The sequence below is a fragment of the Oryzias latipes genome, chromosome 10 (genome assembly GCF_002234675.1).
Source record: "Oryzias latipes chromosome 10, ASM223467v1".
In the NCBI taxonomy this organism is placed as follows: Eukaryota; Metazoa; Chordata; class Actinopteri; order Beloniformes; family Adrianichthyidae; genus Oryzias; species Oryzias latipes.
Genome location: NC_019868.2, coordinates 68,957 through 83,800, shown reverse-complemented (window position 1 = coordinate 83,800; position 14,844 = coordinate 68,957). Strand labels below are relative to the sequence as shown.

At 40.8% G+C, this 14,844-nt stretch overlaps 1 protein-coding gene across 8 annotated transcripts in view; it reads right to left on the bottom strand.

Annotated features, from left to right (window-relative positions):
• The window catches only part of limch1 (LIM and calponin homology domains 1), a 92,869-nt gene that overhangs the window by 49,655 nt on the left and 28,370 nt on the right, over positions 1-14,844 (bottom strand). For all 8 annotated transcript variants that reach the window (XM_023959453.1, XM_023959454.1, XM_023959458.1 and 5 more), the window contains exon 3: positions 8,471-8,540. In XM_023959453.1, coding sequence (XP_023815221.1) covers positions 8,471-8,540 — 70 coding nt within the window. The remainder of the gene's footprint in view (positions 1-8,470; positions 8,541-14,844) is intronic.

The following is a 14,844-nucleotide window of genomic DNA, read 5'->3' as shown; positions in this document are numbered from 1 at the left end:
AGGTTCTGGTCGTGAACACCATGAAGGACTTTGAGAAGTGCTTGATTACGGTTGTCTGAAACAACGTGGAGTAATAAATCAAAGAGCCAAATAATTTCAAGAAATATGACACCTGGAATCATCACTTTACGTAACCTGAATAACAGCAGAGTTCTGACCTGCAGACAACTTGACCTTAACTTTCACCGCAGCTGATATCAGCTGAAGAAGGATATGGACCTGAATCTCATGTCTGCAGACATAACATGGAAGAGAACTATTAACTGTTTAAACCAAGAAAATCGGCTGTTATCAGTAAAAGAAGAAATGCCAACCTTGGACAATTCGACAGTTTATGGACCCTTTTTATTTTTCCCCCACAGCATTACTTTATTATATAAAAAAAAAAAAAAAAAATACAAAAAGAGTAAAACAAATGATTAATCACCTTTGAAAATTGTTAAATTGATTGACTTTTGATGATAGTACTTCACTAGCTCCTAAAATTGATAAATTGATTCAAAAATCTTTCCTAATGTAGCATAACTTTGTACATGTTTTTAACTTTTGATACTTGATGAAATTTTTGCTATGAAAATTCCTGAAACAGTGTTGTGTCTATTTTACTGATATAGTATTATGTTTTAACATAATTTGCATATATTTCAGATGCTGCATTTGCCATGTTGATTTCTAAAATAGTTATTTTTGACGTAGTACTTAAGTAATTCATCTTTGGCATGTGCTTTATTGATACCCTATGATTATTAATTCTGTCTGATAAAACCTAGGAACCGGATATTGATAAATCATGTAATAAAATGGTTATAGTATAACGGGGTGGGATTATTTAAGTTCGCTTCCTTCCACTCCCTTTCAAGCAATATTTATTAATTATGTCTAATTATCCTAAGTTTGATTAGTTACCGTATGAATGTATAACTGATGATTATATTGTTTTTGTGTATTATTTCTATTTGATTGCTTGAAATAAACCATTTCAAATCAAATCAAAAAATCAAATCAAATAAATAAGTCTGTCAAATGATGCAAATATTAGACAAGTAGAAGATCTGAACAGCAACCTCCAGGAAAACATCTGGAGGGCCTTGGCCTGGTTAATTGTACAAATAACCCTTTGTCATTAAAGCTATTAAAAACAACTTTTTTTGTTTATCCATTTTTTTTTCACAAAAATTGGCCCCCAGTCTAATGTCGAGTTCTTAATTTTGACCCTCCGCTAAAAAAAAACTTGGTAACGCTTTCTTTTACAGTACAGTACTTACAGTGTACTTGAGTGGTATTTACATGGTACTTATAGTGTAACTACTAGGTACTTACAGGGTATTTACATGGTACTTTTTATGGAATTTATTGGATACTTGCACGGTATTTATATGGTACTTTTTAATGGGACTTACTGGGTACTTTTTGTGTCTTCTCAGTACTTACATGGTCCTTGCTGTGTATTTATGTGGTACTATTTGGTTCATACTTATGTGGTACATACTGGGTATTTATAATAATTTACCTAGTAGATACATAAAATTACCATGTCAATACCCTGTAAGTACCAAGTAGTTACACTATAAGTACCACGTAAATACCACTTAAGTACACTTTAAGTACTGTACTGTAAAAGAAAATGTTACCAAAAACTTTGAGAACCCCTGCACTGAATATTTGTTTTCACATTTGTTTTGTTTAATGGGACTTTAGTGCAAATACATATAGTATTCTAAATTTAGGACATGCTTGTCAATGAATCTAAAAGGCTGGAACTTCCAAACCTCTAAGAAATTGAACAAAAATGACAGAAATTTTAAAGTGTCAGCAACAATCTTAAAGTTGTAACACAGTTACCTCAAAGGGGTAAAAGGATTTCCATAAATATTTGAGAAAAACTCCTTATCAAGTTAGCTTCCAAGTCAGAAAGTGGTACATAAAATTAATGTTCTCCCAACAGAAGAGCTCTTCATAAAGTTTAAAAGTGAAAAGAAGGAGTAAAGAGGACTCTTTAGGTGATATGAAACCAACCACTTTACTAAGCAAAGTTCTCAGTCCTCCATGAACTACAGCTTCATAATATAAAAAAAAACAAGACTTGGCAGGCTATAAGGTAGTATTAGCTAAGGGGACAAGAGAGTGGCTGTATGGAATACTGTGTTTTTGAAAGAGGGGAATGTAAACGTGGGTTGGCTCTGCAGGTCACTGCCACAGGAAACGGGTGTTTGACACAAAGAAGTCACTGACAGTGAAAGGTTTTTCTAAAATGGTTGCGGGCTTAAAAACTAGCTTGGAGATGAGATAACATGGAGAAAGAAGTGTGGTTTCAGTGTATGAGCTTCATCCATCCATCTTCTTCCATTCATCCAGGACCACGCCACGGGGGCAGCAGTCTAAACAAAGATGCTCAGACGTAGTCTCTCCAGCATGTCCTGGGTCTTCCCCGGGGCCTCCGCTCAGTGGGACATGCCCAAAAGACCTCTCCAGGGAGGTGTCTAGGAGGCATCTGGACCAGATGCCTCCTAGACACCTCAACTGGTTCCTCTGGATGTGGAGGAGCAGCTGCTCAACTCCAACCTCTCTCCAGCTGACCAAGCTACTCACCCCATTTCTAAGGGAGCGCCCAGCCACCCTACAGAGGAAGCTCATTTCAGCCGCTTGTATTCAGGACCTCGTTCTTTCAGTCATGACCCAGAGCTCATGACCATAGGTGAGTACTTGAACAAAGATTAACCGGTAAATCAAGAGCTTTGCTTTCTGGCTCAGCTCTCTCTTCACCACAACGAACCAATACAGCGATTGCTTAAATGGAAGACGCCTGACGAATCCGCCTGCTGCAGCAGAGACAATGGAGGTGGAAAACATGGTCTACTCTGACTCAGTGGTCCCCAGCCTCCCTCAGTACCAGTTTGAAGCTCTCCTGGATGTGGGAGTTAAAGACCTCCTTGACGGACGGCTCAGTCAGACATTCCCAGCAGATACTAACAGTACTTTTGGGTATGCCAAGTCTCTAGGCCTCCTTCCCTGCTAGTGACTCCAACTCATCAGTAGGTTGTGATCAGAGGACAGCTCCTTCCCTCTCTTCACCCAAATGTTTGAAGATCGCCTGAAACAGCAACAGAGTCGATCATCATCCTGAAATCCCCCAGGAGGACAATGGACTCCCACATTGGTGCACTTTCCAGTACCCCTCTGAGAAACAGCAAGAAGGCCGGATACTCTGAACTGCTGTTCAGCGCGTAAGCCGAAACCGCAGTCAGACCTGTTCCATACCTGAAGGGAAACAACCCTCTCATCCACTAGGGTTAACTCCAACACTTTAAACACTGCGGCTGAGCTGAGGGCTCACGAGTAAGCCCATAGTGGCCTGCCGCCTCTCACCATGTGCAACTCCATAACGTTAGAGAGTCCAAACCCTCTCGAAGGACTGATTTCCAGAGCCCAGGCAGTGCGTGGAGGTGAGCCCAACTATATCTAGGCGGTACCTCTCAACCTCCTGCACACTCTCAGGCTCCCTCCATCCCAGAGAGGTGACGTTCCATGTCCCAAAAGCCAAGCTCCATAGCTGGAGTTTGGGCCGGTGACGCAACCGCCTTTGACTGCCACCCACACCACGTTACACCAGACACTTTTGAGCTGTGGGCCCACAGGACAGCGATCCCACATTGTACCTTTTCCCGAGACCCAACCGGGGTCCGTGGGAAAAGCCCCGGCCTCCAGGCGCTCAATGCTGGCACCGTACATGGGCAAAATCCACAGGCAGCTTAGCTTGCTGTCAACACAGAGACGGTGTCACAGATCATACTATTATAATTTTTCATAGAAAATGTTAAAGAAGACAACCCAAATGACCATAGTTCAATTAACAGCGTTCTTCCAAAGGACTATGAAATCCCCTGATGTAACTGTCACAAAATGTTTCCATTTTGTATATGTTGTTTACATTTAAGTTATGGTTCTCATTACTGACCACTTGTGGTGAACTGAAAAATTGACTGTTCATGCGCTATTCATGCATTGGATAACAAGGAGCGAGGTGGGGCAACATTAGCTTAGGAGAAAGAGAGCAGAGAGCAAGCAGGAAGAGGATGAAACAGAGCAAAGACATTGAAAATGGAATAGCAACTCCTTAAAGGGGCGACAGTGGCTCAGGTGGTTGAGCGGGTCGTCCAATGATCAAACAGTTGGCAGTTCGATCCCCGCTCCCACCAGCCAAAATGTCCTTGTGTCCTTGGACAAGACACTTCACCCTCCTTGCCTCCAGTGTGGCTCCACTGGTGTCTGAATCTATATGAATGTCCCAGTGATGGTCAGAGGGACCATAGGCACGAACTGGCAGCCACGCCTCTGTCAGTCTGCCCCAGGGCAGCTGTGGCTACAACAGTAGCTTACCGTCACCAAGTATGAATGAGGAGTGAATGAATAATGGACACAATGTAAGCGCTTTGAGTGTCTTGAAAAGCGCAGATAAATCCAATCCATTATTATTAAAATATGATCAGAGGCCACACGGTAATATTGTTTCATAGTATTCTAAGTCTTCATGTAAACATGTATTCTGAAAAGTGTAATTTGGTTTTCTTTGTCTAGTTTTTCCCGGTTATTCATTTGGTAACTCAAACATAAACTACCAAGAGACCAGCAGTGGGAGCCTGGCTTTTTCTGATCAGAGTAAAGAGCTTAAGGAGCAGCTTTACCTGCTGTCAGGAAATATTTGGATGAAAAGCTATGGCCTGAAGAGACATTGCAGCTGCACCACGAAGAAGATTTGGTTGTTCTTGCTTTAAACAAGCCTGTATTTTGTTAAAAACAGAAGACAGGCTTGGTTACATCATCTCAGGCTCATATATCTTTTCTCTGTACAGCTCACAAAGATTTTCTATCAGGCACCAGTGGATGCAGTTGATTTCTCTCAGATGCAAACATGGAAACAGTAGCACAAACAACTGAGGTCTTCTTTTTGCCAAACCACTTTCAAGGGATAAAGCATTGTAAACATAACTCACCATTAGTCTGGATTCCCCAAAAAGCTCCTTCTTATATCCGGAAGAGTAAAACTGACTAAATGTTTACAGAGAAAAAGTTCACTGCCTCAGTGTTTGGGTAAAGAGGATCTAATTATGTTTAACAAAGGGTTCTCATTAAAAAAAAATGTTTACTGACATTTTTACTTTTGTTAAACATTTGATACACAAAAAAAACTCTTTAATTTTCATAGAAATCTTGAGTGTGTGTCGATTTATATAACATTTAACCTAATCATTCTATAGAAACATTTGATAGGCTGTTGATCAGAACACTAAACCATACATGCAGAACAGCATCAAGACTCCAAACACAAAACAGCCACAACCCCACAGAGACTCGTTTTCCCATTAGCCTCCAAACAGGAAGGGGAAGGGGGAGTAGGCTGTGTTTTATTGTGATAGCAGAGCTCTTGTTTAAATGATTCTCACCTCTGTAATCAAAGCCAAGAGGAAGAAAAAAAAAATCGGTGCTGAGAAACAGGAACTTCCGAGACAGAATTATGAAATCTTAAAGGTCACATTGTTCAGGAATAAATTCCCTCAGTGTTTTTTTCTTAGCCAGTTGAGGTGTTTATAGATATCCACAGATGACTGTGAGCATGATTACCATGTGGTGTTCATTGGCTCTTTGAGCTAAGTCATAATTCTTATGTCATAATGCTGACACCAGATTTACAGAGCATTTGGGACCATTAGGTTTCCTCTTTGGGAAAAAAAGACTATTATATGCATGAGTGACAACTGTTCAAGAGTAAAGTTTTAATCGCAGAGGACAAAGTGTATTTTGTGGTATTTAGACATAGAACTACATGAAATATGGACATTTATATAAAATCTTTTTTTACCACTACCAGATAAGTTTTCAGTTTTTCTCCTGAACTGCAAATTCTGAAAGTTGCCTTAGTTACAACTGTCCTTATGGGCTGTCTGCGGACGAAAAATAGGCAAATCAGTATGGGTATACAGGTGGCGCGCAAGGTAACCTGTAGTACAAAAATGTTCATACACATTTCTACGGGCATGCTGCGGGCGGGCGACAGTTTGTAGCAAAAACTCATAAGGATAGGTGGGGGGGGAGTAGTTGAGACACAAGCACATTGTGTGCACACGTACGTCTTTTTGATTTTTTTTAACCACTCCGCTCTGAACAAGAGGTCAGTTAGTGCTGTTCAAGTAATAAATGCGGACCTCTTGTGTCGATTAAGATGCTGCAGTACTTCTCTATGAACCTCTATGTCTATGGGCCTGGACAATTTAAGAACCTGTCGCACATGACTACAGCATGAAGAAAGCACGTCTGTCACAGTCTCTAAGTCTGCTTAAGGATCTGTTTTTAAGAGCAATGCATCAGAAACTAAATTTACTGCATGTGTGGTTTCTCTCCTTAACCCTTGTGCTATCCTAGGCACTTTAACGTTGGGAGTTGGGTCATCTAGACCCACTAGACAGTGCTCTGAACCTTTTTTCTTCAATGATTTGTGATCTTCACTGGTGTCCATGAATTACATGAAATCTTTCCACCTTTATCCACCTTTGTCATGGTAGGGAGAACACGTCAATGGAAGGGGGGGGGTCATCTAAGATAGCACAAGGGTTACAACATTTGATTTTGATGAAAACACTTTTTGTCACACCCTTCTATTACTCTGGAGATCTTAAATCAAAGAAAATATAAGTACAGCAGATTAAAAGTGAAGTAAGCTTCAGAGCGATCAGCTTTCACAGAAAGGACCACTACGTGTGAGTAGTGGTCCTGAAAGGCCATTTCCCTGAGATCAAGGTCTTCTGTTGTTATGAAAGGGCCCCACTGTTCTTTACATTCCTCAGCTAAAATCTATCAGTGTTCATATGTATTGAAATTCACTAAATGAAGTACATTAGTCGCAGCCCTTGAGACTTGAGTCAGCCCACGAGACGAGTCGCGGCTGACAGACGTGAGTCAGGGGAGTCACTGAGGGTAGGTAGAAGCTGTTTACAGTGTCAGCCCCTGCTGGACTTTCTTACGTGACAAACATTAGCCGCGGTTACATGGGCAGAATATCTTGATCGGATCAATGGTCGGGTTAAAATTCACCCGTGCACATGGGCACAGAAAACCTTTATCCGATTAGAACAAACGTTCCCATGGCTCAGACTTTCGGTCGGAATGAATCATTTGGGCATGCGCAGTAGTGTAAAATCACCCGGATGAGGAAATAGGTCCCGTGGTAAACAAACCGCTGCCACAGACAGACAGCATGTGCAGCAGCTCCGTAATACGAGACAATCTTCCAAATGTGCTTTTATTAATGTTATGAATATTATGAAGTGCCTGTTCGCTCATCGTTATATTTAATCCGTTTGGTCAGTGCTTTTTTGTGGAAGAATTAAGATGGAAGAAGGCTTAGGACAGGCTAACACGGGCTAACATCATTAGCCTTGATGGACACAAAATCCAGGACCGTGCGAGAAACACAGCAGTCTGAATTCTCCCACACATAACAAAACAACAAAATGCACACGTAAAAAAGCATCCTCCCCCTCTCGGACACAAAATTATTAATCCAGCTCCTCTGCTCACTCGGGTGCCAGTGGACCGAGTGAGCGTCGGGGGGCACGAAGCACTCCTTCCCCGCATCTCCCTCATGAGGGGTGTAAGAGAGGCGAAGAGCCAGCGGGGCGAGAGCGGAGCGGCGCTTTTCACGGGGCGTCCGCAGAGCAGCTGGTCGGTCCCGTATGCGCTCCAAAGCTTTCTCTCAGCGAAACACCGTCTATGCGTGACGTAAACCAGAGCAGTAGTGACACACGATCGGAATGACCGTTTACATGCTCCACGATCGGATAAACGATCGGTATAACCCACCTATCTCGATCGGAAAGAAATTCTGATCCGAACGAGTCTGATCGGGGCAGAGTATTCCGAACGGAGCGTTTACATGACGCATTTTCTTTCCGATCAGGCGTTCTTTCCGATTACTTTTGCCCATGTAAACGCGGCTACTTTCCCCCAGGTAAGATATTTATCGAGAACAACATTAAAAAAAGAACAAAAAAAAGAATTCCATTTAACCCTAAAATGAGGAACGACAGAACACAGCAGAAAAGTCTACGTTTGCAAAATTCTTCATTTGTGATTTTACACCAACTTCTTACAGTCAGTATATTTCAGGTTGAGATGCTATTTTCCCCTACAGCTGTTGCTGCTGTCCAACCTTGGCTAAAGCATGTATTCCCAGCAGTTGATGTTGTAGGGCACTACCCTGCAATTGTTGTGTGACTTGCTGTGCTACCTCTGCCTCTATGTCAGTTAATGTTTAATGTCACTTTACAATCACTGACGTATTCAAATTTGGTTATAGCATCAACCAAAACCGTTCACATTTCAATCGTTTTGAACAAGGCCTTTCCATGAATTGAGGAGGAGTGAGTTGCTACGAGTCTTAGCTGAGAGGTGTGAAGCATGAGGTTACAAATCTTACCAGACCAGCTATGGGTGTTGGAAGCCTGTTGATCTTCTTAACTAGTCCAGGCTTAATGGAGCTCAACAACCTAAGAAACACACAAAAGAAAATATAGAAGAATGAACACAAACTTGGAAACAATGTAACAATAATGCAAAAGCTGTTATTCCCTGTCAAAAAATTTAAATAAAAAAAAAGGAGAAGAATGAACACAAGTACAAAATACATATTTTTAGGGCACCATTGTAATTCTAAAGCATGACTGGCAAAACAAAAACCTGCAGCCAGTACAAAACAAGAAAAGAGAAAATTTCCCTTAGGAGTAAAGTCAGAGCCTGAAAACAAAAATGGAAGGAGTCTTGAACAGGTTGAAGCATTAGCAGTTCCTATTTTGCATCACAGAGGCCAAAATATGAACAGAGTTATGTCACGATTTTCACGAGCAATCAGATTTTTCTTAGGACAACACATCTTACAGACTATACTTATTTGCCATGAAGCACGAGCCTCCCCTTCTCCTTTTCATTCTCCCCAAAGTCTCTACTTTCATCTTTTGTGAGTGTTTTCATCATGGGAAGTAAAGACCATGCTTTGAAAAGGGAAAACGCCAATCCTGCATGCTAGGTGTTAGATATCAGTCGTCATTTGACTTATATTTGGAGACTCTGGGGAATAAGGATATAGTAATAGGGATAAAGTAACAAATATTCTCAAAAAATTAATTCACAAATTGCTTCCCTACCCCTCTTGCTCCTCGCTATTGCTCCAATTGTAGGGGAAATGTTTGCCCCTGGGGCCACTCCTTGTCTATTCCTCCAGATAAACACCTTTCTGTAAAAGCTATACTGTTATATTTGATCATTTATTAAACACTGTTAATCGTATAACTTGTTTTCTCTTTATTTTGTTGAGCTTGGTCTTCTCCTGAATTAAGGACTGGGGCGCAAAAGTATGGACTTTATTTATAGGTAAAGTTATGACTAAAGTGCAAACTCTGTGCGAGTGTGTGAAACGACGTGGAGCATCCTCAGTGTTGCTGTGTCTATGTTGGTCCACATCCATACTTGTGCGCCCATGCAGTGAGAGCTACGTGGTTGCAAAATTATTCAAAAACAGATACAGACCCTTTAAAAAAATTAGAATATCATGGAATAGTTTAATCATCTCCATGACTCCATTAAAAAAAGTAAAAAGTTTCAAAGAAAATAGATTCAGGGCCCATTTGTTAAATTGATGTAAAGTATTTTTTTATTTACATTATTGGGATTCCAGCTCATTAAATCGACAAAAGCAGGATTTCAGAAAATAAAAATACTGTAAAGAAGTCACCATTTACTTCCCAGTTTTTGCAAAAGGATAAAGACAGAGATTATAATCACATCAAATCAATCAAAATAAAGTATTTCCAAAATGATATGTCCATATTTGCCTTCCTATCTGCCATGACGCGTCGCGGCCCCCAGGCTAACACACACTGTCTCTGTGGAGCTAACTGTGATCGGCTAAACGCTTTCATTTTCTATGCGCGATATGCACATCCATCGTTGCAAAAGTTTGGATGTTTGTTTTCGCAGGTTAAACAGACACCCTGCTGAGGCCGGCTTTAGGTTGATGTCATGAAATGGGCGGCATCCATAAGGAGCAAAAGGCGGAGCCTCAGAGATCGAGTCATCTTGAAAATAAAAATTAAACACTCTTCCTGATCTGACACAAACTGTCTCCTTTATTAACAAGTTGAAGCTTTTCAAAGTGCACATTCAAACGGCCATCATCCCACTTTCCTTCTTTGTGGAGCTCACAGTAGAAAGCTGCAATCCAAATGAATAAAGCAGAACGTGACGCTGCTTGCGAAACTGGACGGAAACTTTACTTTGTGGTTTGAGGACCTGCAGCAGAAACGACTGCAGATCACTTTTCTCATGGATCCTTTAATGCAGAGACTGACTGCCTGAGATCCCCGCTTGTCCCTGATGAGGCAGCAGGCGAACAGAGATAATTGAGCTGAAATCTCTCTGAAAGAAGGCCCTGTTACGTTTTGGAGAACTGTGCCAACGGAAAACTACCCCTGTGTAAAAGAGCTGATATCAAGCTGCTGTCGACGTTCTCCTCAATATCTGTCTGCCAGTCCCTGTTTATTACCTTGAAACACGTGAAATCAAGGCGTCGGTCCGTTCTGACCGACACTCACGTAAAGGAACCGATCAGAGAGACTGAATATAAACCTGATCTGCAGAGGATCACTAGAAACAAGAGAAATCCCCCTGAGATCATCATCCATCACTGCAGCAAGGTAAAAAATTCTGAGATGGAGTTTGGAAAACACACCTGACTGAGCATGCTGGTGTGAATATTTTAATATTCCATCAATTATCAATTTTTCATGCAAAAAGTCAATAATTCGTTTTTAAATGAAAAAGAAAAGTTATAAAAGTAAACTTTTTTTTTTACTGAAGGTTAAAATTAAATTTATTCTACATCTGAAATGTAATGCATTTAATGTGTTTATTGTGAATATGAATCACTCAGACACCATAAGGATGCTCTGTCCAGATGTTTGTGTATTTGTTGGTGTAAGTGTCATTGAAAGAGGAATATTGAGATACAAAGAATTACCAGTCAAATACTGATGGATGAACGGTGAAATATTCCATTTTTATCATCATAAATCAGACTTCAGAGGAGTCAGTGCCTCACCATCATCAACCTCACCGCACGTCACTAGTAACCGAGCAGTTGGACAGGTGTGCCTAATAAAGTGGACAGTAAGTGTAAATGCCATTTTTTGTGAAGAGAAATCTGCATCCAAAGTCTGAAAATGGATCAGGCAACCAGACAATGAAAACTACTGACCGGTGATCTATTAAACAGCTTTGTGCTCCAATAAAAAATGCAAAGTGCCAAGCCAGCCGCCCCCACCAAGCGGAGCCGACCCGAAGAATCACCGGGAGCTTCTCCACCAAAGACGGAGTTTGAATCTAACGTGTGGTATATGCTTCTTAGCATTGATGCAAAACTATCCAGCTTCGACAGCCGTCTTTCCCTCCTGGAAGTTCTTCACCGGGAATTTCAAAAGATCAAGGTTGCTCTAGAATTTTCCCAAAAACAAGTGGAAACCCTGACTGCGGAGAATTCAGCGCTGAGGGAGTCGGTAAAGTCCATCACTGATGGAATGAGCCAACTCTCTGAAGAAAATAAGAAGATCAAGGAGTCCATTCTGGATCTTCAATCAAGATCCATGAGAGATAACCTGGTGGTCATGGGAATACCAGAAACACCAGAAGAAAACGCAGAGGAAAAAATTAAAAACTTTATTCAAAGCCAGCTAAAACTTCCAGAGGAAAAAGTTAAAACCATAAACTTTCACCGTGTGCATCGCAAGGGAGCAGTGAGACCTGGGAACCGCAGGCCCAGACCCATTGTGGCCAAGTTTGTCCTTCACAAGGAGAAGAAAGAGGTGAGGAGCCGTGGCAGGGAGCTCCGGGGAACCGACTTCAGGATGGATGACCAGTTCCCCAAAGAAATCTTGGAGCGTCGAAGGATCCTGTTCCCCATCAGGAAGAAATTTCTGAGCGAAGGGGCCCGCGCTGTCATCTCTGTGGACAGACTCTATGTGAATGGACAGCTCCACCGCGACCCAAACGTCACTCCCTGGCTCTTCTAAATCAGATATGTTTCCACACCCTTTACACTCTCTGCACAGGTGTTAGTTTATGCTTATATGTGACACACTGGGCATAACTCACGGGGCATAAAGGTTTCCACTTTAGATAAAATCACCACCAGTCTCCTCAGCAGCTTCAAACCTGTTCATGATAGGTTTGTTCTGTTTCTACCCTCCCTGTTTCCTTATTTATCCCCCCCCTCTGCACTCCTTTCCCTTTTTTCTTTTTTCACACACTATTCCCTCCCCCTCACCTAAGCTGCCACATAACCCAGCCACTCTGCAATAGTACTGATCTGCACAACACACTCAGACACTCAGCATGTCCAGCATTACATCACATGCACTATTACACATTAAGCCTCATAGCAACATCAAGCACACAATTATGTGTACATATATACTCATTTTTGCCTCCATCAATAACATACAGTTTCTAGCATTCACCTCAACAGCAGCATGTCCACCCTAAGGTTAGTTACTTGGAATGTGCACGGAGCTGGAACTAGAGACTGAAAATAATGAGCAAATTAAAAGATCTCAAAACGGATTTTGCGTTTCTTCAAGAAACTCATATGTCTAATTCCTCAGTGAATATTCTCGCCACAGCAGATTTTCCCAACGTATATTCAGCCTGTCATAATTCTAGACAGAGAGGAGTAACAATTATGATAAATAGGGAAATTAAATTCACAGAAACTAGTACAGTCATAGACCCAGAAGGAAGATTTATAATAGTCACTCTTTCCACTTAAAATATGCAGCTGTGTTTAGCCAATGTAGATGACCCTAAATTCTTTCATTCCTTCTTCTCTGCGCTATCTGAACATACAGACAAATCGCTAATCATTGCAGGTGACCTCAACATGTGTTTAGATCCAGAGATGGATAGGCTAAATAACACAGGAAATCTTAGAATCTGGCAATCCACAAACACTGTTAAACAGTACATGGAGGATTTTGGTCTTTGTAATATTTGGCGTTTATTCCACCCCACGAAAAGAGTTTATACCTTTTTCTCCACAGTTCATCAATCATACTCCAGGCTAGATTATTTCTTGGTTAACAGCTCCTTGTTGAGCATAGCTACGGAAGCACAGATCCACCCCATTACTATCAGCGACCACGCACCAGTTTCCCTGACTCTTAAAAACAAAACATCACCACCTTCATTAAGGAGCTGGAGGTTCAATACATCGTTGCTCAGAGACCCTAACTTTATAGATTTCTTTGCTAAAGAATGGTCCTCATATCTTCAAAATAATGACCACCCAGGTATTTCTTCATGCCTTTTATGGGAGGCTGGGAAAGCAGTCATGAGAGGAAAAATAATCGCCTTCTCATCCCACAAAAAAAGAAAAGAAAACTCTAAACTAGTGGATTTAGAGCAAAAAATCAGATTGTTAGAAGAAACCTACAGCAACTCCCCGGATGAACAAACGCTACAACAAATAAGGAAAGTAAGAATTGAATTAAATGAAATAACTAATCACAGAACACAGTTTTTATTACAGAGACTACGCTTGGAGAGGTTTGATCACAGTAATAAATCTGGGAAATATTTGGCAAATCAACTCAAAATAAACAAAGAGAAGACAACTATTTCATCAGTCATAGACCTAACAGGAAATGCAACACATGATCCAGCTGCAATAAATTCAGTTTTTAAAAACTTTTACCAATCTCTCTACTCATCCCAAATTAATCCTTCTGACAATGACATCAACAGTTTTCTCAATAGCATAGATTTGCCTAGACAAACAGAGGAACAAATCACAGCCCTGGAGTCCCCTTTTACTAAAGAAGAGCTACATAAAGCATTAACCAACATGCCTAGTAAAAAAGCTCCAGGATCAGACGGCTTCCCAGCAGAATTTTATAAAGAGTTTTGGCAAATCTTAGCTCCCATTTTTCTCAGAATGACAATAGAAATTAAGGACAACAATTATCTACCTCCAAATATGAATTCTGCTAATATAATCTTACTTCGGAAACCTGGGAAAGATCCCACATCACCATCCAGCTATCGACCCATATCGCTTATTAATGCAGATCTTAAAATAATCTGCAAAGCTTTGGCAGGAAGGCTAGAGAAGGTAGTTCCCTCTCTAATACATCCTGACCAAACAGGTTTTATAAAGGGTAGACATTCATTTACCAACATGCGCAGATTAATCAACCTCATAGATTATACAACCATCAACAACCGAGAAGCAACCATTTTGTCACTGGATGCAGAAAAGGCATTTGATCGGGTCAACTGGAAATTTTTAATAGCCACCCTGAACAAATTTGGCTTTGGAAAATCATTTATTAACTGGATTAAAATATTATATGCCTCTCCTAATGCTCGTATCAGAACAAATGATCAAACATCTCCAAGCTTTAATTTACAAAGAGGAACCAGACAAGGCTGTCCACTATCTCCGTCTTTATTTGCACTATTTATTGAACCTTTAGCTGCTGCTATTAGGCAAAGTCGAGACATTGAAGGCATTCAAACCAAAAATTTAGAACACAAAATAAGTCTTTATGCAGATGATGTTTTACTATTTACTCCAAATTCACAATCTTCCATCTGCCAAATCATCTCCCTAATTAATATATTTTCCCCAGTTTCAGAATACTCCATAAACTGGTCTAAAAGCCCAATTCTACCAATTAATTGCAATTATCTAAATCCGTCATCTATTAAAATACAAACAGGCAACATAAAGTACTTAGGTATAAA